At 43.0% G+C, this 24125-nt stretch overlaps 1 protein-coding gene across 2 annotated transcripts in view; it reads right to left on the bottom strand.

Annotated features, from left to right (window-relative positions):
• The window catches only part of pot1 (protection of telomeres 1 homolog), a 55709-nt gene that overhangs the window by 20074 nt on the left and 11510 nt on the right, over positions 1-24125 (bottom strand). For both annotated transcript variants that reach the window (XM_061036128.1, XM_061036130.1), the window contains exons 3-10: positions 23643-23715; positions 21433-21533; positions 17845-17952; positions 16045-16119; positions 14314-14440; positions 11744-11874; positions 11318-11611; positions 7848-8003 (exon numbers count right to left, since the gene is read on the bottom strand). In XM_061036128.1, coding sequence (XP_060892111.1) covers positions 7848-8003; positions 11318-11611; positions 11744-11874; positions 14314-14440; positions 16045-16119; positions 17845-17952; positions 21433-21533; positions 23643-23715 — 1065 coding nt within the window. The remainder of the gene's footprint in view (positions 1-7847; positions 8004-11317; positions 11612-11743; positions 11875-14313; positions 14441-16044; positions 16120-17844; positions 17953-21432; positions 21534-23642; positions 23716-24125) is intronic.

Raw genomic sequence — 24125 nt, 5'->3', positions numbered from 1 at the left:
TTAATTTCTTTGAAGCAGTTGAGCGGGAGATATATTTGTGTGTCATCCGCAAAGCAGTGGAAGGATAGACCGTGCTTCCTTAGACCTGCCTCAGCTCCAAGTCTCTACCTGTTACTAGGTTTACAGAAAGCCCGGTTGAGACAGCATTCTCAATATGGCGACTGCCATCTTTGGGCTTCAAAGTTCCCCTTCTTTTGTTGCATTCCCTCTGCAGAAGCTTTCTTTCCCCCTTGTCTTAAACAAGTACCATTCAAATAAATGTTTTACCAACTGCTTGTGTCTGTTTCTGAGGAAATCGATGCTAGAGGAGGCTACACACACTCCCGGTCCACAGCACTCGCTCGTTCTCAGCTCCTCTCCTCCTCATAATGGGCTCCTTTCTCTCCTAATGGCCTTCCTCTCACAGAGGCGCCTCAGTCGATTTCACACAATATCACTGATGATTCACCAGAGGAGCCCAGTAATTGGGTGAAATATTCCCGTTCAAACACTCCTTTGGTGGACGGGCTTCTAGCGTGCATCATGCTGAGTAAGTGTTGAGGTGAAGTGACTGACTGGAGTTCAAATACGTGAAACACTTTTATGTCTTCACCATTCAGAGTTCACATTGTGGTTTGTGCGACAGTTTGGATGTTACTGTCGGCCTCATTGCATCGCATCATGGTGCCAACTTTAATGTATTTAATGAAGGAAAAAAAATCCACAAATATTCATCAGTGTGAACCATTAGTACTGTTTCATCCCATTAGTACTGTTCCATCCTAATCCACTACAGCCTTAAAAATATGTAAAAAAAAAAAAAAAAAAGTTGGGTTCTGATTGGGCCAGGCTGTGATAGGACACTTGTAACAACAATTTGCAGTTACGCACAAAGGAACAAACCGAAAGTTTGCGTGTACAGGAGGTCAAAACGCAAAGAAAACTGGACAATCTCAATATGCTGAACCTTGAAGATCACCTTGCTTCTAAAATCATCAATAGGTCTGATTAGTTATTGTCAACACTGGCACACCCTGTACGGGGTGGGATTTTTTTTTTTTTTTACCTGCTCTGTTTTGATTTTATGAACAATACATGTTATCCATAGTTACGTGCGTAGCTGACCTGATTGACAGGTGGGCGCGATGTAACGGTTTGTCATAAGGCTTAAAATCCGCCTCAGCTCCAGCTCTCAGCCTGTCGTTAGGTTGACTGAAAGTTAGGCTGAGACAGGATTTCCAAAAAGGCAGCTGCTGCTGACGAACCTCCCTGCAGTAACTGATGGGTGACGTCAATCAGACTTCAAACATATTTACAGTCTATGGTCCATGGCTATAGTCAGTAAAAGTGTGAATAAAGATGGAGATAGAACTCTGTGGTTATTCACCTTCATGATTTGTTTGGAAACACCCAAATAAAAACACAGATGAATGACCTCCTGGTTTGGTTTTTTAATATCTTGAACATCAAATCTGGCTTGGTTTGGAAATCCTCGTATCCGTCGTATCGTAAAGGCCAACTTCCAAACCTCCTTACATCAGTACTGGTTACAGCAGACGAACACCAGACAAACCCTCCTCTGGTGAAGATTCAGTGCGAGGCCATGATGTATTATGCTCCACTCAAAACACTTCACCCAGCTTTATGTAAACCAGTGACCTCCATATTATTCATTTATGTTTAATTCATCAGGGAGGGAGTCTCAAGTGAAACCAGCCACGGGACACACGGATCCTCGTGTTTATGGGGGATGATAATTCGCCTCACCTGTCCCTGGAAGCGCTCTTATATAAACAAAAGAAGATGATTTAATTCAAAGTCATTACAGCGCCTGTTGTTTAAACTTTAATAATGTGGTGATGAAGTGTGTTTACTGCATTTAGATATTCTGTGTAATGAACCTGCGCAGTTTGATTGTGATGAGTTCTATCACGCCTGCAGGGTCGAGTGCAGACATGCGTCACCAGGACAGAGCGGCGACATGTTTAAACACAAAAACAGACCAAGGGACCGTAGAAGAGCCGACAGAGGATCACTGCATACATCGCTAATTAATACAAAAATGACTAAGAGGAAATTAACTTCAGTTAAGCAGACGATTGTTAAATAAAACGTTAAAGAACATCAGGCGTGAACTCACTGATGAATTCTCCACAGGAAAAGGAAGCTCCTGCTGTCTGCTCAGAATTCATTCAACACATGAAAGTCGCCTGTTACAAAAAGAGAGAAATAACCGAGGCTCTTTTTTATTTAAGTACACACACACACACAGGGATGAGACTAAACTAAGGCTGGACTTTAAAGATTCATTGAAAATGTTAATGCTTCGCTAAAGATATTTTCAATTTGTACATACCAAGACGTACCTATGGTTTTATTTGTGTAAAATCCACCACCAGGGGGCTCTCAATCAAAACAATAACAATAGGTGATGTCGAGGCTGGCGGGGAATCATGGGAGTTCCCTATGCTGAGTCAAGGCCCTAGGCTAGTTTTGAGCTGATTGGGGCGTCAACATTGAAGAGCAAACTGACCTGTGGTGGTCCAACTTTGAGGAATTTGACCAAGTATGAATTGAGTCAGACAGACATGTTAACAGGAATTTTAAAAGTCCATTTTTAGTCAGACTTATTATCTTTTTATTTTAAGATTTTTTGGGGGGCTTTCTTTAATGGAGAGATAGGACAGTGGATAGAGATGGAAATCAGGGAGAGAGAGAGTGGGGAATGACATGCAAGTATGGATTTGAACCTGGGCCTCCTGCTTGGACGACCACAGCCTCCAGCGCCCCAGTCAGACTTATTTTTACAACATATCCCAGCTGGCGGACAGAGGCTGTCCGACACCATGATGACAGTTTTGCATTCATTCAATGCTACGAGGAATTGGATGTATGTACAGTGTAAGTGAGGAAAGAACAAACAAACAGGAAAGAGTACGAAGCAGCTTCATTATATGCACGACGATCGCATTAGTTTCTCACCAGTCACATGACTAAAACATAATCTCCACATCTCACTAGGAAACAGCATATTTCCCTGAATCTTTCCTGCTGCGTTCAAACATCAGCTCATCCCAACTTCTCAGGGATGTTTTACTAGGAGGCTGGAAGGAAAACTGGAAGTGAAGAATTATCCAGCTCAAGACTAAACAAGATATTTTTATATAAAGAGAAACATCTCTAAACATGACTGAGAGCACGACTGACGCCAACACCTCTCTCACTTGACCATCCCAACCTTCAAGGCTATAAAGTTTCACTTGTTTGAAAGTTGCAATCAGAAGAATAGTTTCTCTTCAAGTTAACTGAGAAGATAAATCTCTATGAAAGTGTGGCTGCGGAGCTGTGGCACAGAGCAGAAAGGCTCTGAAACTAAACTACCCAGAGGTCACTGCAAACTCCTCAGAGTGTTTGCTGAGGGAGAGCGTAGCGATGTGGAATAAGCTCTGCAGCAGGAGGTCAGGCGACGACTATAATCAGCGATTCCTCCTGTTATTTCAGAGGTTTTTGTGATTATTACAGGGGGGAACGTCCTTGTACAGAAAAAGTGAAAAGGACAAATAAGCTCCTACAGTTTTCCCTGCCGGCTCACCACGGTCACTTCACCCACCACACGGGCCGCTCTGTACTTATTACTCTTGTTTAAAGACGAAGAGGACGAAGAGAATCATCTAGAAATGAAAGATAAAAACTGAGCTGTTGGAAACAATAGTCTGTTATTTAAAGAAAGTGGATGGGGCCGTTATGAAGACGGTTATTTGAACAAGTGAAAAATTGAAGAGATTTATTCTAAGAATTATTTCTCTTTTCCCCAAGTAGTTACAGAGACGACTTCAGGATGTCATAGTTTGTGGTTTCTGTTGAGCAGTCTGAATGCTCTGTGAAGACTCTCTCAGCTTTGTAAGGATTGTATTCCTTGTTGTGATTTCATCAGGGTCGATGTAATAAAGTCAAGTATTAAGATATGTTGATGTTTTTGTTGTTGGGTACTTACATTACCTCAAACATTCCCAACAGTTATCAAAGCCAGAGAAATCCCTAATTTCATTGTTGTAACGGGACATGTCTTGTCGAGACAGCGCCATGACAGACAGAATGTTTGTCGTTGCCGTGGTAACACCGGATGTTAAGTCAAAGACCGCTGCATTAGGAAGCGTGAGCTGCTCCTGAAAGCTGCCGTACTCGGTTACATTAGCTCGTCTGTAAACATATTCTCTTCCTCAGGTCGGTTTCACCCGTTTGTGTTGACTAAGGTCAACGCAGTTTGTTTTCACAGGGTTGGGGGTGTAGCAGCAGAGAGAACTCCCATGATTCCCCGCTAGCCTCGACGTCATCTTTTGTTTTTGTAGGATTGATTGACAGACCCCTGGTGGTGGAATATACATATTGTATCTTTAAAAAGTCTCAAAACATACTCGGGTCAAACATTAACCATTTAAACGCTGCAGTCGAAATAAGTCTGAAGTGCCCCCCCCCCTCTCCATTCCCCCCGCTGGCCTGCACTCACACTGCTCCAGGACTAACCAGGCCTGAACACGGTAACCTCTTGTGCTCAAAGTCCGGGTTGGTCATTTTTGGAAAACTAGCATGATTTTGAAAGTAGCATTACCTTAAAAAAGGCTCTCTCTAAATTCTAAACATTGTAGAGAGCAGCTGTCTCCCCCCGCCCCCTCCTCTCACGCAGGTTGCCATGTGCTGGACACTGAAGCTTCAGTGTTTAGCCAGCTCTGCATCAGTCTGTAAACCTTTCTGCATTCTAAGCTTTTTCCAGTTTTCAAAAGCATCTCCAATGAAAGCAAAATGTTAGAATTACAATCTTCTTTAAAAAAAAAAAAAAAAGAAGGTGGTTTTAAGAAAACATTTATTTCTAAGAGCGTTTGGTGAAAAAGGCTGTTTGTCCTTATTGGTGTACAAGAGAAATTCCTCCTCCCGCAGCATAAAGATGAAGATGAGGTTGAAAGAGTTCTTAAGGATCTGAGCAACACCTACACAGAGCCTGATTGTGATTGCTGTATGATTGCAGTAAAATAAAGTAAAAGAGAGTACCAGGTTAAAATTCATGCCTGCCATTTCAGCAGGTGAAGGAGCAGGAGAAAAGTGGAACCTGTAGCTTGAAGAAAATCAAAGGTTTATAGAAAAGTTGATTACAGATTACACCCCTTCATGTGTGAGTGGACGTTAAATATATCTGTTAGACGTGACGGGCGGGTAAGCAGGTGAAGAAAGGCTTTACGCTCTGCTATCACGCTGTGAATTGTCCTGAAACGATGCATTCAAGGTTCAACGTCCTCGGCGGAGATTTGTTATTTAGAGAAATAGGACAGCGACAGCTGTGTGAGTGAGTGTGTTTGTGGTTTGACTTGTAAATCAATGTGACTCTGCGACCGACACGATGTAATTTATGTCTCAGAGACCTGAATCAAGATGGATGTGCCACACACACACACACACACACACACACACACACACACACACACACACACACACACACACACACACACACACACACACACACACACACACACACACACACACACACACACACACACACACACACACACACACACACACACACACACACACACACACACACACACACACACACACACACACACACACACACACACACACACACACACACACACACACACACACACACACACATAACCTTTTTGTAAAAACAACATAGCAGTCTCCACTTATTTTACCTTTATTTATTCTCAAGAAATCATTGAGGGCAAGCACTCATTTACAATGACGTTGAGAGTACAATTAAAACGAATAAGAGACAAAAAAGACGAAAAACAACGAAGACAAAATACATAGATTATAAGACCAGAAGAATAAGCAGTAAGCAGGTAACTACAGTTAATAACATTTACACTCATGAGTACAGTGAGCTGTGATCAAGTTTTTAAATTGACCCATAGTAACCATTGTATTGAGTTTGAATGTGTTTCGTATTGTGTTCCAGGTGTGGGCAGCACAATAGGTGAAGGATGTTTTCCCAAAGTTCGTTTTTACATGTGGAACCGTTAACATCAGCCAGTCACTTGATCGAGTCTGATACTGATTATCAGCCCAGATTAATAAAGAAGTGATGTATGCTGGTAGATTACCCACAAGTGATTTATAAATAAATAGCAGCCAATGCCGTTCACGTCTAACTGTTAGTGAAGGCCAACCAACTTTATCGTACAGGATGCAATGATGAGTGGAATATTTATCACCAGTGATAAATCTGAGGGCGGAGTGATAAACTGTGTCTAATGATTTTAGGGTGGAGGCAGAAGCATGTCTATAAATGACATCCCCGTAGTCCAGAACAGATAGGAAGATGGCTTCAATTATTCGCTTAAAGGACGATTCTGTACATTTTAAAGAAAGGTCGATGATTTCACTTTGTCTTTGGGGAAAAATGACCAAATCAGTGTTTCCTCTACAATTCATTTGTTGTTCTGCACATTAACAAAAACAAACCCCCTCTTAGGCAGTGTTAGACCAGTGACTGCACGGGTTCAAATGACTGTTTTGTGTTCATGGAGCTTTGGGGGGCTTTGCAGACGGCTACATCAGAGACGTTTCTGGTTTGAAAGGAAAGTTAAACCTTTACAATAAGGTCTTTGACTTGTCTAGCCTAGTCCCCTTTATTCCTTTGTTTAACAGTTTTATATACCACCTGATTTATTTTATTTCTCATATTTATTCTTACTCTAATTTTTATTTGACTTCTTGTTATTCTTGTGTTTGGGTTGCTGCAACGCCTGAATTTCCATTCTGTGAATCAATAAAGGAATATCTTATATTATTATTTATACATTTTAAATATATATTTTTGGGCTTTTTGCTTTTAGTCAATTAAGGTGAGGATAGAGCAGGAAATCAGGAGAGAGCGCGAGCGAGACAGAGAGAGAGAGAGTTGGGGATGATATGCAGGAAAGGAGCTGCAGGTCGGACTTGAACCCGGGGTGCCCAATTAGAGGACTATTGCCTCTGTATGGCCTAAGAGCTAGTCCGACCCCCCCCCCCCCCCTTCTTATCTTATTTCTTGGGCTTTATTTATGTCCTTATTTAGAGATTGGACAATGGAAAGAGTCAGAGATCAGGGAGAGAGAGAGTAGGGAAAGACATGTGGTAAAGGAGCCTCAGGACGGACTTGAACCTGGACTTGAAGGACTATAGCATCTTGGGTGCGACCTAACCGCTAGGCCATCATCGCCCTCTCTTATCTTATTTCTAAAGTGGTTTTTTTTTTCCATTAAATTGTCGGACACTTCAAGTAAAATCCGAGTCTGTCCATGAGAAAAGAAAGGCACATTTAAGCAAAAGATTATTTTGCTGCCTTTTACTCTCCCGTTTGCTGCCAGCTGAAGAATTCCAAATCTTTTAACGCCTCATTTAAACCCTAAAATATGTCAAATAACGCTCAGGTTGAAAAATACAAAGATCTCCTCTATAAACCGAGGTAAGGGAGGAAGTGAAAACAGAAGAAGTCAAACAGGTTAAGCTTCATGTTAACCACAAAATGCTCAATGTGTGGGGACTAATATCAGGTTCTTAGGATTAAATTCATGTTTAGTAAAAAACACACAGGTGTAACGAGTGTCACATCTCCACCGCTGTGTTGAATGAGCGAGATGGAAATGAGCAGAGTGAGACCTCTGATTGTGTCCCGGTAAAATATTCAGTGATCATTGTTTAACATTTGACCTGAGGTGAACTTGAGGAGCGAGGCGGACACAGACTGGCTTGTTCAGCTGAACAGAAGGTGGAGTAAATGCTAAGACAGGATAGATAGGTATTCATGCTCTGAAGAGTAAACCTGTGTAGTTTTAGCATGTAGGTGCGGTGCTGCAGTTAGATCTGACCTTCAGCTGCTTGGCGGACTCCACATGGTTGTCGTAGATGAGGATGTTAGCGATGACGCTCTCTTTTTCTGCAGAGAAGGAGGACGGCCCCTCTGTGATGTCCGGCTCCACGATCACCTTCAGCAGCGTGTAAGGACACCTGGTCCCGTCCCACACCTGAACACACACCAAAAACACATGACAAGACAAGACTTTGAACGGCCTGAACTCCTTACTCACAGGACAGAGTCATTTTCCACCTGTGGCTGCCAAACCGCGCTGTCATTGCTGTCATTGCTGTCATTGCTGTCATTGCTGTCATTGCTGTCATTGCTGTCATTGCTGTCATTGCTGTCATTCACTGTGCTTGTTTACATCTGGGTAGTAAAGTGAGTAGAGCAGGCTCATTAACCACAGCTACAGCCAGTCAATGAGTACAGCCCAGGCTAGTGGCAGGTAGCTTTTATCCAAAGCTACAAACATCAGAGAGTAAGTGTACAACACAAGCAAGGATCTAGAGAGGAGGAAACAACGTCAGGAAGAGCAAACAAACAGCTTTAAGTCTGATGGGACACACAGGCGCTGACAGGAAGTGACCGGAGGTGCTGAGAGGAAGTGACCAGAGCCAGAGCACAACATCGATGGCTGTTCTTGAGAGTTCTAATCAGCATCAAAACCATCCTAAAATCATCATCATCATCATCATTAAGGTCGTAGGTGTTCATTAAGAGCTGGGTCTTTAGCTTTTTCTTAAAGGTGCAAAGGGACTCTGCAGATCGAATAGAGTTTGGTAGTTCGTTCCACCACCGGGGGGACGACAGAGGAGAAGAGTCTAGTTAGCCTCTTCGGACCCTGTTGTGAAGGTTGGATCAGACGCCTTTCATTGGCAGAGCGTAGTGGGCAGGAGGGAGAGTAGACCTGGATGAGAGAGTTTAGGTAAGGAGGAGCCGTTTTTGTTGCTGTTTTGTAAGCGAGCAGCAGAGTCTTGTGATGTGAGCAGTGACTGGGAGCCAGTGGAGGGAGATGAACAGCGGAGTGACACGTGCTGTTTAAGGAAGGATGAAGAGCAGTCACGCTCCTGCATTTAGGATCATCTGCAGGGGTTTGATCGTGCGTTCACAAGAGACTGTACCAGGAGCTGTGCAGCATGCCACTGTCACAGAGGCAGAGACACAAAGACGCCACCGCAGGTATGGACAGAGCATCTAAATGACTGACTTCAAAAAACCTTGACAGGCCCCTGAAAGCTATCTTAGAGCTTGGGAATATCCCGATCCAACCTCAAAGACTGTAAAACAAAACTCTGACAAGAAAAAAAAAAAAAAGCTATAATATTCATCTTAAGAAGTTCAGACAAGCCTTCGCAGTCCGATTTATTCAGGTTTTAAGCTTCACAGTCACACAGTCGACAGCGAAGAATGCGTCACAAACCTTTGTTGACGTTGATCTCAAATGCTTAAGGAGAGGTATTAAAATCTATTCTTGGTCTAATAAGCGTTTATGATGTGGAAACGATCCTCTCCTGGATGTGTGTGTGTGTGTGTGTGTGTGTGTGTGTGTGTGTGTGTGTGTGTGTGTGTGTAACAGGAGACAACACGCTCAGAGCAGCTTCAGAAATCAGTGAGAGGAGAGACTGGCGGCCGACCAGCAGTCCCTGCCAAGTCCCGCTCGCATTTATCTCCTCTATCAGCCTCCCTGGCAGCAGACCAGGCTCCACTTAAAGCCTCGATACCGTTTGGCAAACTGAGGCGGCAGGTAAAACAGCTCGAGACCGAGATAGAGAAAAAAAAAACATGACACCTCCTCCCACTGAGGCCACCTGACTGAAGGCGAGCAGAGTCATTACAAATACGCACCCTAACAAGACTACAAGTCACATTAAGGAGGAATAAACAAGGGACTATGGGTAATAAACAAAAGACGGCGGTGAGGAAAAATAGATGTAAGCTGACAGTAGACATCCTCAGGGGAAGCTTCACAGTGACTGTGATGCTGCGGTGTGAACGCAGAGTTCTTTATTAGCAGGGAAACATCACAGACCAGAGGTTAACTTCTCCCTTTAGGTCTGCAGGTTATAAGCATGACTTTGTGATGTTGAATATATTGAAATTAAATCCCGAGTCTGAATAAATGAATGGATCTCTAGAATAACCGCCTGTGGTTGCACGCCTCATGTCGAGTTGCAAATTTTTGATTTTTTTTCCCCCCACAGGATTGTTTCATGAACGAAAACATGAGCCAGAAAAGAAAACAGCAGCATAGGAAGGGCTGTATTAAGGAGGAGAGGTCCAATCACTAACAGGAGCTGCGTAACACCGGAGACATCTCTGTGTTTCAACAGAGGGTCAAAGAGGCACAGGGGAGTAACAGGCTCGCTCCCTCGGACGGATTTAAGAGTACAAATAAAAAAGATGCGATAAAACTCCATTCAAAGGTCGCTGAGATTTTACTTTCACGAACACTGAGAACTAAAAATGAGTCGAATGAGTGTGACTCTGATCTGTGAGCACTAAAAATGTTTCAGTTCAAGTGGACACGTTTGAAGAATTCCCTCGAGGCGCTCCTCAGTTATTTTCACAAGACAGGAATAATGACCAGAGAAGTGTTCCCTTTTTTTTTTTAGATACACAGTGGATAGTCAGCAACTGGGGGGAGAGATAGAGAGAGAGAGAGGAGAGAGAGAGAAAGAGGAGAGAGAGAGAGAGGAGAGAGAGGAGAGAGAGAGAAAGAGGAGAGAGAGAGAGAGGAGAGAGAGGAGAGAGGGAGGGAGAAAGAGGAGCGAGGGAGAGAGAGAGAAAGAAAGAGACTAAGCGAGAGAGAGGAGAGAGAGAGAGAATGAGAGAGAGAGAGAGAAAGAAAGAGACTAAGAGAGAGAGAGGAGAGAGAGAGAGACTGAGAGAGAGAGAGAGAAAGAAAGAGACTAAGAGAGAGAGAGGAGAGAGAGAGAGAGAGAGAGAGGAGAGAGAGAGAGACTGACAGAGAGGGCGAGGGGGAGAGAGAGACTGAGAGAGAGAGGAGAGAGAGGAGAGAGAGCGAGAGAGAGCGAGAGAGCGAGAGAGACTGAGAGAGAGAGAAGCCACAGGTTGGATTTGAAACTGGGCTTCCTGCTCTGGAGGACTTACCACCAATCCCCACATACGTGCACCGCGGCACGTCAGCGTCTTTCTGAGGATAAAATGATGAAAAATACAATCGCAAGGCTGTAAAATGTGTTTTATTTTGAAATTGACCGGATGCTCTGTGCGTTTCCTTGTCTGACTTATATTCTGTCCAGCTTGTCGTGTTGGGGGTTAGGCATCCAAGTGGGGTGTCAATAAATTCTGTACATCTCCCGATCGAGTCGGAGCCTGCCTGATCTCAAGTCATGAATTCATGATTAGTGATCAAAGTGCCTCCGAAGGAATCAAGTCCAAGTGGACATCTGTGACAAATTTGAAGTTATTCCTTAAAAACATGCAGTGTTTCTGCTCTTCCAGCACCAACAGTCTTACCCTCAGCAGGATGCAGGTGGTGTCGATGGGAGCTTTGGCCAGCAGCTGGCAGGTCAGGTCAAAGTACTGTTTGGGCTCCACAGCAGACAGAGTGATGGTGGACACCGGAGGGAGGAAACCCTGACCTGAAGCCCAGGATCTCAGCTCCTCCACCACTCGCCGGTCGTCCTGGTCGAAGTGGAAGGAGCGGCTGGAGGTCCGAGGCTCCACGGGTCTGCCGACCACCCCGTCAAACGTCAACGCAGAGAAGCCAAACGTCTTGACCAGCTCGATGCAGTTTCTGTAGGAATGAGGCTGTGCAGAGGAACAAACATCATCTGAGTTTAAGAACATGTTTAGAGGTTTTTGTAAGTTCCAAAAATGAAGAAATAAGTCATTTTAAGCACAAGAAATGGATATTGATAGCAGCCAGTCAGTAATCCAGACCTTGACTCCGTGCAAGCGGACGATGTCTCCGATTTGGAAGATATTGGGATGATCCTCCAGCTTCTTGCAGAAGACTTTGCAGAGGATCTCCTTTTTAGACTGATCTGTAATCTTCAGGATGGAGCAGAAATCTGAGGAAAAAAAACTTCCAGTGGTCAGAAACAACAACAACAACAACAACAACAACAACAAAGGACAGCAGCTAAATTAATCCTAAAAGAAGTGTGACAAATAATGACTGTGATGAAGATTGAAAAGAAGAATTACTTGAGGGAAAATTATCATTTTTTCCTACTCAAAAACACACAAAAAAAAACACAAACATGCACAAACATGATCCTATAGACATGCACCAAGAGAGTGATGTCAGAGTGAGGGTTTGTGGTTTCGGTGCCGTGCTCAAAGGCCTCTCTGGGAAGACAGGAAGTAAACTGGCACCTCTGCAGCAACCAGATGAATTCCGATAGATCGACTGATTCAGGACTTGAACCAGCAACCCCCAGACACGCCAACAAGACATGAGACGCTTTTTTTATTGAACTCCCCAGAGCTGAACTGGGGGAAAAGGTGTTGAAGTTTTTTGCCCCCTTCACTTGTAAAGGATCATAAAAAGAGCTGAGACTGAACGGGCTGCTCCGATTGGATGATTTTAAGAGGATGTTGATTGACTTGGAGGCGGACACATTTGGCTGTTGATGTTCTCCCTGATGTGTTTGTGGACAATATTGACAAATATGTCCTGTTGAAATGTGTTTTTTGTTTCTTTTAATGTCTGATAATGTATATTTTTGCTTGTGCTGCTGCTCGTCTCGGCCAGGACGCTCTTAAAAAGATTATTTCCTGGTTGAATAAAAAATAAATAAAAAGACTAGAAAAGATGAAACAAGCTTAAGTCTAAAGCACATTTTTTTTGTTTGTTGTTAGCGGATGAGTTCGGACTCTTTTGCTTCCCTTTAACGGCAATTGTCCTGCAAACAATCCAGAGCCCACTAAGGCACGACTGATGATTTGTCGTTATCTTTGTTTCATGGACATTTTCCAACCTGAATGTTAGTCTGTCTTTGTTATCAGTCCAGGAACACACAGTGCTGCATGACCTCATGTCGACTGATCAGCCTGCCGTTTATTATCTTCTCACTGTCTCCATCCCTCTTTCCACACACGTCTGACACTCTGCTCCTCATGTCCAACACTTTCTGCTCTACCTGTTCAGACCAGCTTCACTAAGTTAACTGTGAAATGTAAAGGAAATGATTAAATATTGTCATAAAGGTTCAGTGGATTAGATCCATTCAGCTTCATATGCCATGTTGACGAGCAGTGAATCTAAAAGCTGAGCTGCTCTTTCAAACTCAGACTTGCATTAATACACCATCAACGCACAAAGTGGAACTACAGCCTTCAATCCCGCTCGTCTCCACACCTTTCCGAGTGTGTTACGGAGATAATCAGAGACATTCTTACACCTAAACGAACCTCAGCACTCATCCACCTCCTATTTCCTCATGAAAGACTTTCTCTTCCTTTCTGCCCGTCAGCTCGTTTCAGTGTCAGAGGAGCTCATGAGCGCTCACTTTCTGGATCCCGTTTAAATACAACTATCTGTCTTTCTTACATTTTTAAACAGATATCCCAAAAAAAACTGTCAAACACATTCACACACACACAGCTGCTGAACGGCTTAAAGTCTCTGTCCGTGGTTCTGAAAAGACTGGAGTCTGTTTTTTAAACTGCACCGCACTTAAGCTGAGAAGGATCAAGATTCTGTACTTTTACACACTCAAACTTTTAAGGTTTAGAATTTAAGAATGGAAATTAAACTAATCAGAATAAAACAATTTCATTCTTCTTCTAAAATGACACAAATACCATTTAATTCTCATTATATTAGAGCGTTATTTTAAGATTAAGAAAAAAACTTTTAAAAACAATGGCTGAGGGCGGTTAGTCCTGGAGCAGTGTGAATGGACAACTATGTCTAGTGTGAGTGCGCCCTGAATGTCTTTAATTTTGACCTGTTGACTAATCCTGAAAAATGTAGAAGTGCTTTAAGAAAAGTCCAACTTCAATGAAGGAAATATTCATAAAATCATTTAAGTTATATTTTGGGGGCTTTTTACCTTTATTGAATAGGACATCTGAAGAGACAGGAAGTGTTGGGAGGAGAGAGATGGAGACGACATGCAGCACAGGGCCGAGGTCAGACTGGAACCAACAGATGCTGTGACGAGGACTAAAGCCTCTGTACATGGGGAGAGCAACATAACTGCTAAGCTATAAGTGCTCTCATTTTGCTTTCTCTCCCCAGAAAACGTGTCTCTATTTTGATAAAAAGACAACTTTTTTGTAAAACACTACTCCTAGGGCGCGTCAGTAGTCTAGTGGTTAGGGTGCGCGCCCCATATATGTAGGCTATACTCCTCCAAGCTGGAAGCCCGGGTTCAAATCCGACCTTTGGCTTCTTCCCCACATGTCATTTCCGACTCCACATTATGAGAATGACCCAAAGCACTTCTGTGACAGGAGGAGAACGAGCATCATGCAGGTTACTTTACTACACATAAACTGACCTGTGCCACGGGACTTATAGGGCTGTTTGAAGAAGGTCACCACTCCGTACACGTTGACCGCAGGTCCAGCCTTCAGGTCGCCCAGTCGGACATAGGTGTATTTTGGAGCCTTGGTTGTCCTGGAAACCTGAGGAGAGAGATGGACGAGTTTGAAAGAGGCTCCAGCAGCAGCTCAGGTTAGCATGTAGCTGGCCAATGCCACCTCCTGAATGTAGCACGAGGCCCGTTTCTCACCTTTCAAAGATGAACAGTGGCTTTGTGTTTAACTGCAATGTTCATTTTACACTTCATTCATTCAGGTGAGACCTTTCATCACTCTCCTCTGTAAACTGATGACTTTCGATATGATTCAAACACAGCGTCACAGCAGGAGCCTGATTGCTTTCTGTTACGCTCAGTTGAGATTCATTTTCTTGTACACCAAACATGACCCCATGTTTAGCTTTTAGTGTCTAACCCGAGCTAATGTCGATGCTACACATTACTTCCTGCATGTTTTTAATTATGTTCTTCTTACCTTCTGTTTTTAAGTCATGCAAAGTTGCTCCGTAAGTTTCACTGACTGACAACATGAAAAGTAAACATGAGGAGAATATGGGGTCTTTAAGAATTGCTGATTGTGTTCCCTTAAAGGTAGCATATTATGCTAAATCCACTTCATCATGTTTCTCTAACTCCAAACCCCCCAATGATGAGAAAAGTCCACCCTCTGCATCTTTTGCCTGCTCCACTTTTCTGAAAATGTGTGCTCAAACAGGCCGTTTGGAGATTTTCCCTCTCTGACATCACAAAGGGCAGTAACCCCTCCCCCAGGTGGGTGACACTCCCACAGCTAGGTGTTTGTTCTGCCCTGAGTCTGCCTTCTCACCGTAAACAATAGGACATGGAGCAAGAAAGCCCGAGTACACCCAAGTCCTTCCAGAGAGGGGGCGTGGTCAGACACAGCTCATTTACATATTTAAAGGTACAGACACAGAAACAGCCTGTTCTGAGCAGGGCTGAAATAGAGGGGTTTATAGGCATGATCAAATACAGGATCAGAGTGGATTTAGAACAAGACACTTCACAGACATGTTGTGGGGAGATCTGAGATTTATTTACACTGGTTGATGAGGAGGAGAATATGTCACCTTAAATTTAAATTAATCAGTCCTGTGTTGTTCATTGTTGACTTCAGCACTATCATAAAGGATTTGCTGATGCAGCCACATTTATTTCTGTAAAACCTTGATGATGACATATACATTTATAAAAAAAGACTTGAGTGTTGCTGGCATACATGATGTGAAGCCTGATGTGTATACCAGCTGTTAGACATACAGTACATGCTAACATGTTGTGTGTTAACGAGGAGCCTGTAGATCTCATCATCCCCTCTGTATCAAACTGCAGACTGCTGAAGGCACGCTGACATCAGAACTGATGTTTCAAGCTATAAATAACTACCTACCATGTTGTTTTAGATTGACAGCTTCTCTAGTCTTGCCATTTAACTAAACATTGTGTCATAGCATTTGTTACCCTGTTTCCTATCTCTACTGTACTTTAGAATACGCTTCAGTATTAAACATCTACAATCCTCCTCCCTAAATCATCCCCATCACCACAGAGAGCAGCAACCCGAGGTGACGGTGCCACAGCCATCAGCGGATATGAAACTTCCTGACAGACACAAGACCTCCACAATAAACTCCAGCAGCCTCTCCAGCTAACAAAGCCTCTGAATCTGACCTGAGCAGAGAGCGCTGAGACCCTCTTGACGGCTGGCTGGGATCCGGGGTCAGGAGGAGTCGGCAGGCGGGAGACCTGCGGGAGGAAGAGAGAGGAGGAGGAGGAGATGTTACGGTCGTGTGGGTTCAGTAACGAAAAGACACAACAGACGACACACAGCAGACGCCAGAGCTGCTGCAGGAAGGGCAGTAAATGACAACGAGAGCGAGGAGAGTGGAATAATATCTCTGAAATGTCAACTGTCAGAAAACATTACCTCAAATACAAAATGACCAAGTTCAGTTTTTTTTTATTACACTCCAACTCTTTGACTTTTTGGATCCGACTTGTGTTTTTTGACTTGAGCGTCTTCAATATGAAAAACTGTCTCTAAGCAAAGTTTCACATGTGACACTCTGATCCCACTTAAAGTGTTAAAGTACACGTCGTGAGGTGTAGTAGGAATGGCTGAGCCTGCAGGTTATGTAAGAAGAGGGAAGCATGAATGCAGGTGAAGGTGTTGTCTCTCTGATGGTGATTTAGTGTGAGATACGTTAGAGCCTGAGCTGTAAACAGAAAAAGGACTCCTCTTCTAACAGACTGTCAAGCCTGCATATTTGTTTTTTGGGATTACTGTAAGGTCGGGAATATACTCATTTAAGGCCGTTTCTGACACCATTTTTTAGTTCCAGGACTGATTTTGACGTCGGACTGAGTTTCAGCTCGATAGCATGTTGTTTTGGGGAGGACTCCCTGAGAGAAAAAAAAGGTTTGAACTGTCTTCCTGCGTGATGATTTCAATTGCATTCATCAAAGTCTACAACATGTAGTTTCTGTGCAGCTGTGTCGCTCTGTAAGCACCATCTGTCGTCACTGTGCGCAGTTTGCACTCCTACTAGCTACAGCGACGGTAAATTAGCTCTCAGCATACGGTGAAAGTTGTGAAGTAGAGACCTGTAAATCTCGCTGCCCAACTCCGCTGGTTACCTTGTTGATTTAATTGAGTATTTTCAATCAAACCAGCGCTCCAGAGGGTTCATTTATTGAACACTAGACCACCATTTTATTTAAATGCATGATTATGACCTCATGAGGGAGACAAGATGTTTAAAAAAAAAAGGGGGCACTTCCATCCTGGTCTGCATCACTATGTATCCTAGCAGAGCTCCCAATACACAATGAATGGCGGCGACATTTCAAGGAGGTGGTGGCTGCACTTACGGCGGTCATGACAGCGTGTGTGTCAGTATTTCTAACTGGTGTATAGGATGTAGCCAACTTTTTAGATGAAAAAAACAGAGGTATTAAAAGTGCGTCTTATACATCAGATTTCAGATGGTACAGTGTGAGCCCGGCCTAACAGAGTCCTAGCGTCCTGGGTGACCACTTTGAGTGTCTTTCTTAAATCACGGCCTCATTGTAAATTGGTGAATAGAGGACTTTTATTAAAGGACATTTCTTGTATTAACACTCTCTGATCGGGGAGCTGGGAGGAAGGAGTCCCAATGACAAACACTTTGAAGCCACATGCAGTCTTTGGCTGATTGATATATTCTAAAACCACATTTCTACTATAACAAACGTTGTTGTTTGCCTGTCTGCTGTCAGACGCCAAGCTAACCCTTCAGTGTTTGCCTTTGCTCTGTTTGGAAGAGGAGGGTCAGGGGTGTGTTGTGTGGTCTGCACTAGACTTTGATTGACAGTTTTCACACCAACACTCAAACAGCTTAAGATGTGAAAACACATATTGGAGGAGAGCCTTTTTACTCACAGTATGTGGATTCATACAGAACATAATACTGAGACGGTTTAAGTCCTCACATAGATGTAGGCGTCGTCTCCTGACAGCAGCAGGTTACACGGGTGCAGCTTGTCCTTATTAACAGTTGGAGATTTGCCCACAGTGAAGCCAGAAGCCACGACCACATCCTGCAGGACAAAAAGGAAAATCATCAACAACAAGCAGAGAAATCAGGGATTAAAACTGGGAGAGCAGAGAGGGGTGAATTTACATCTTCCTTCCCAGAGGGAGGACAGATTGAAGCAGCAGATGTTGCATCCTGGGAGATGTTAAGTAAGACGTCACAACAAGCCGCCGATGATAAGCCGGTGTGAAAAGTGGAGATTGTCTTTTGTTTGGCATGTCAAGTGCCCCCGAGACAGATTCAAAAGCCTCCACTCAGGGCTGACAAAGGGACAGCAGATAGTCTGAATAATCACGTTACAGAGACACGCAGGCCTGACAACAACTCTGTGATCTACAGCCGAGCATGGTGGCTCAGGCTGTGGATGACTTCCTGCGTTTTGAGTTTCACCAAGACGCCGCTGTAGGGAAACCAAAGAGAGATTCTGCTGACAGCTGGATTATCTCTGATTCGTTCACTGTCCCGGTCCAGGTCAAAAGCATGAACAACATCACAGCTGCCTCTGTGTGCAGATGTGACAGCGTCAGGGTGGACTGAAAGTTAACGGGCACGCGGAGCTGCAGATAGGATGATTCAGAGTCACTTTCAGAAGTTCAAGGAGCTGCAGGAGGTGAGCTGTCACACCAGAGCACCGACACATGAAGAGGAAAGTTTACCGAGCTCAACATTATTTAGACTTTAGCTCTGTGTGAATTGGTGACAAACATGTTCACAGTGACAACAGGTAAGCTGTTTTAATAATATTACAGGTCTCTGAATTCTGGAGGCAGTCATCACTTACAGAGCGGTCAATGCTTCCAATATGAAGGATTATCAGTGTATTATGGGAAATTCTGGCAGTTTCCCTTTGCATCTGACGTTTCTCACACCCTCTCCTGGATTAAACACTTCCTCTCTGTTTACGTGCTTGCGAGGAGGGTCTGACACATTGAGTCACATCCAAACCCTCTGAATTTGAGAAAGTGGGTAATTAAACCCTCCTACAACACGTCTGCACTGATGCTGGCTTGATGATCAGGTGTGACACCTTTCATTGTCCGTCATTGTAGACGCTCCATTCAAAACGCTGTCAACCGTACAGACTTAAGATGAAAAATAGAAGTATCATACAGAAATGAAAATCTAAAAGTTTTCATCTTATTCAGGATCTTATAAACAATTTACTAGTCTCAAAAATGGTGTGTGTGTTTGTTTTACTGTGAGCTGATTTATATTTATATAATATAAATATATTTTATATTTACAGGGATTTGCAAAAACTAATCGTCTTATAAACATCAGGTTGTTGTTTAATGCCACCAAATATAAGAGAGTTTTTTCTCAGTGTTGAGTGATATTAGTGAGTCTGCGTCACGGTATTTACTGTAAGTAGAAAGCTTATTATTTAAATGACATAAAACCATGGTTACACAAAGTTCCTGTTTTCATGGGAGTGAGGTGAGTTCTTCCCAAAGCTTGCTGCTGTATGGGATGGAGGGATGTGGGATGTATATGGGATGGATGGATGACTGGACGGATAATTTTATGGATGGATGCATGTTGGATAGATGGATGGATATTGGATGGTTGGATGGATAAGGGATGGATGATGGATGGATTGATTCATATTGGATATGTGGGTGGATAGGGGATTGATATTTGATGGATGTTTGGATTGATGGTTGGATGATTGGCTGGATGTATATTGATGGATATTGGGTGGAAGAGGGACCTTGGATTGATGGTTGAATACTTTAATTATCCCAAGGTAAATTCAAACCCTCCACCTTAACAACGTGTGCTTCACTCAGCTGAGCTCGCTCGATGCCAGAGAGTGAGTGTTTAAGGGACGAGTTTGAGAAAGTCCCCAGACCTGGGCAGGTCGTTCAGGTATAGTAAAGCCCACCAATGTTCCAACCCTGTTAACATTTTTTATGTTTGTGTGTCACGCAAATATTGTGTTGGATCTTAACTAATCATACACGTACACAGTATCTTAAAATGTGTTTTCCATAAAAAGATCTAGATATCTCTGCAGGTGTAAATGTCAGAGATTGAGAGCTTAAAGTTCAACCATAACAGCACACACAAGCACAAACAAACAGCGAGGACATGAATAAAAACCTGAAAATAAATCTAACTGTGAATGAGCATCATCGTCCAGACGGCATCAGTCTGAATCATCATCTTCTCCGTCCACTCTGCCGTCACTACAGCAAGTCTCCTCATGCCAAATAAAGATTCAGAGATTTGTGTTTTACAAAGGAGGTGATGAAAGCCCCCAAAATACACACAAAGCAGACAGTGTACATGGCAGGAAAAAAACAAATTGTTTTGCCTAGTACACAACAGAGAAGAAATTAATTCTGGACTTCAGGAGGAAATGATGACCAAACAAAAGGTGCAATAACAGATGTGACAACAAAACAAAAGAAAACTCAGACACACAAACATGTAAACTTTTGTATTTTTCCGATAATGACATATTAACCGCTAAAATCAACCAATTATATGGGTCAGGGGTGGGCACATGCGGCTCCCCTCAACTTCCCTCAACCCCTCAGGTCAATTTTTACGTATCAATTAATTGGAATCATGAAGAAAACATGACATAATTTGAAGTAACAGTCTGAAGGTTTCTGTATTTATGTGGGAACGCCACCTGGAGGGGGTGGGGGGTGGGATTAGGGTTAACATTTTTTTTGCTGTGAATGTTCATCTGACTGTGATGTAACAATATGTAAAATTGATAAATAAAGTTGTTAAAAAAAAAGTAACAGGAGTTAAAAATCTAAGCACTGGCGTTTCAAACGTTGGTATCATAGATGCTGATAAAAGTTATGTATTCCTTCCTTTGGTTGAATTGTAAATCAACCTAGAAGTATCCTACAATTTTGCCCTCTGGCAGTGAGAATTAAATGAATGTGGCCCTTGCTGTGAACAAAGTTGCTCTTCCCTGATATAGGTGTTCATTTACTTATTAACTAGCCTACACAATTCAGAGAGAGTAGGTGGCAGTATGCGAGCCGCCATTAAACACAGAGAAGAAGAACAATAAGGAGCACAGCTGCAGCGAGAGTTTACACGGCGTTACCACTGTGAGTGTTTTTGCACCGTTTCAGAGCAGAATAACACGATTGAAATTTGCAAAAGGTGTCCCGCAGGATTTCAGAGGGGAGGAAAAAGTCATGAAGTTATAACACACTGAATATTAGTCAGCTGAAGAGTCGTCATGGCAACAAAGACGTATTAAAGTTATACGAAGCAGCAGTAGCCGCTAGCAGTAGCCGCTAGCATTAGCACCAAGTCTAAGGTGCCGTAGAGCCGACGTTTGAAAATTGCCAAAAGTTTGCTCGAGACAGTCCAAAGGCTAAAGCAATGAATGACATGAAAGCATCACATACACATATTCAACACAAACACTGAGAGATAATGTACCACAACAAGCACTACACTTTTATCAAAGTTTCTTTACATTGTATCTTCAATAACAGAGAGATTGTACCCCTTGATTGACAGCTTGGCTGAACTCCTTGGCCAGCGCTCCCATCAGCACGACGTTGATGGACGACAGCTGAGACGAGGTGGTTGGCTGGGACTCTTCTTCTGTACAAAAAAAAGTGCAGAAAATTTGATTTTTTTTTTTTTTTTTATACTGGAAAGACAAAAGGATGCAGGAACGCTTTTGGTCAAGATGACCATGTGTTGAGATTCATCATACTGATAAAAACATGTTGGGTCAGAAAGATGGTGAACTCGGGATTAACTGGTTATATTGGAACTGTAATTAAAATAGTTCTCATTTCTCACTTCTCATTTGATAATCAGTTAGTTCTTTAAGTCAAATAAGTGATGATTCTCTCCATCCAGCATCTTGATCTTTGAGTTTGGGGAAAACACTTTTGGACAAAAACAATTAGCTTCTTACTGCCACAACTTATATGTTAAAGGTCACATATCATGCAAAATACACTTCACCATGTTTTTCTAACGCTAAGGGCGCATTCACACTGGGCAAAGTTGTCCCATACCGTACTTAAGCATAATTGCCCCCTAATATGTGTCCCTAGTCTGTCTACAAACCCCCCCAATTATGAAAAAAGTCCATCCTCTCCTTCTTCTGCCTGCTCCACTTTTCAGATAATGTGTGCTCAAACAGGCCGTTTGGAGGTTTTCCCTTCATGACCTCTAATAGACCTGCAGGTTCAACACAGCATCCTAACTGACAGCCATGTGCTTAAACAAACACAGAGAGAGGTGACACCGCTCATCCTGCTGCTGGACACACAGGCGAGCTGGATGTCTGAGAGTTTAAATGTTTAAAAAGAAGGACGTCCTCGCCACAATAAGAGCCTCTGCTCTCTGTGGCTTTTTAATCAGGCTGCTCAGAGATAAGAAGGCCACAGACGAGGCAACAATGAGACACACAGGCCTCTGTCTGCCGCTGCAATCCAGACCAGCTAAAGAGCTTACCTCACACATACAGAACAGTCCACACACACACACACACACATTCAGTTCTGCAGTACTACTGACCTTTTAGCCTCTGTAGTGTCACAGTTTGGGGTTTTACTGCACAAATCTCATTGAACTTTACATGTGACACAAAGAGAACAGAGACCATTGTGTTAAACATGTTTCATTATCTAGTCTTATGTAACTCTGCTTTGCTACATTCAAGTATTAGTTGCATGCATTTGGTCATAGCTTCGGTTTTGGATGAAATCGTTGTCGTTTAAACGGAGATTAAATTTCACAACTGCCAAGGAGATCCAAAGCAAAGATAGAAAGTTGTTCCCACTATACCTTCAAGAAAAAAGTCCCTAAAGTAGTTTTTTTCTCTCGTGTGGAATGGATGCTAATCATTCATCATTCTATTAATCATGTGAACGCTTTTTCTTTTAGACTTTGATGAAGTTGTGACTCTTATTCTGAATTAAAAAGGACATATAATCCCCCTTTTCCATCTTTTCAAACAGTCCCCTGTGCTCTAAATGAAACATCTGAGCTGTGCTTTGGTAAAAATATAACATGAATCAAGCACCAGAGGAGGTTTGTGACCCTGTATAAACCAGCTCTCTCAGAACGCTGCGTGTTGGTGTGTGTGTCTCTTTAAATGCAATGAGCCCCGCCCCCCTCGCCCCGTGGGGTGTGCTGACCGGTGCCGACGCGAGTTCAGCTTTGAGCTCACATGGAAACTCATCAGCGTGCCCCCTTGGAAAAACATGGCTGCCGGAAACAACACAGGAGGGGAGTTTTTTTTTTTTTTTTTTTTAACAGAATCCCACTGTGACATCACAAGGAGAGCAAATCTGAAACAGAGCATTTTTCTCTGTGTTGTAAGACTTATGCAGACCACAAACAAAGGACTGGATGGGTTTATTTCACATTTTGTGGGTCAGTAGACACTCAGGTTACCCAAATATATGTTCAAAAACACTTTACAAGTGGATTCTTCATAATATGTCCCCTTTAAGGTACTGCCAGTGGAAGAAAATAAAAGCCCAACTTATTTTTGGAGCAAATGTGAGCCTTTGAGTGGCAGCTTGATGAATGGATTCCTCGTGGCCACATTTTGTTTCAGGGTACGACATCCCTGAACTCAGCAGGCTGATCTGAAAAACTCATTTATTACACACAGAGCCCGGCAGCAAGCTGCACGGACCGACCCAGCAGAGAAACAGACAGCTCTTAAACACACATGTTAAGCGTTACCTTGGATGACGGTCTTCAGGATGAAGTTGTCAGCTGTTAACGACACCAGCGGGCCTTTATGAACCACTTTTCCCTGGAAATAAATAATGAATTTAAAAAAAAGACTGAACTTGGAGACAAACTGGAAAACATTGAGCTCTAATTGAAGCTGTGAACGGTCTCACTGAGGGCTTGTCAACTGATCAAAGACACATCAGGAAAGTGAGCGGCGTTGATGAGCGCCTCTGGGAAATGAGCCACGAAACAGAAGGTGGATTATTCTGCCTTTTCGTTTTTCAGACATTTGTTCCTGCGGCGTACTAATCAAAAAGAAGAATACAGCGTCACGTTGAAATACAAAAGAAGCTGGAAGGGAACAGATGGTGGCAGGTGGAAAAGCAGAGATATCAGTGCAGGGAAGATGTGTTACCTGTGAAGCACCACCCAGCTATTTCATTTTCTTTGATTGTATGCAAAGTGGAGTTCTTTCCAGGTAATTTTAAA

Source organism: Labrus mixtus, chromosome 4 (genome assembly GCF_963584025.1).
Source record: "Labrus mixtus chromosome 4, fLabMix1.1, whole genome shotgun sequence".
In the NCBI taxonomy this organism is placed as follows: domain Eukaryota; kingdom Metazoa; phylum Chordata; class Actinopteri; order Labriformes; family Labridae; genus Labrus; species Labrus mixtus.
Note: the sequence above shows the minus strand (reverse complement) of the source record. Positions and strands in the feature narration are given on the sequence as shown.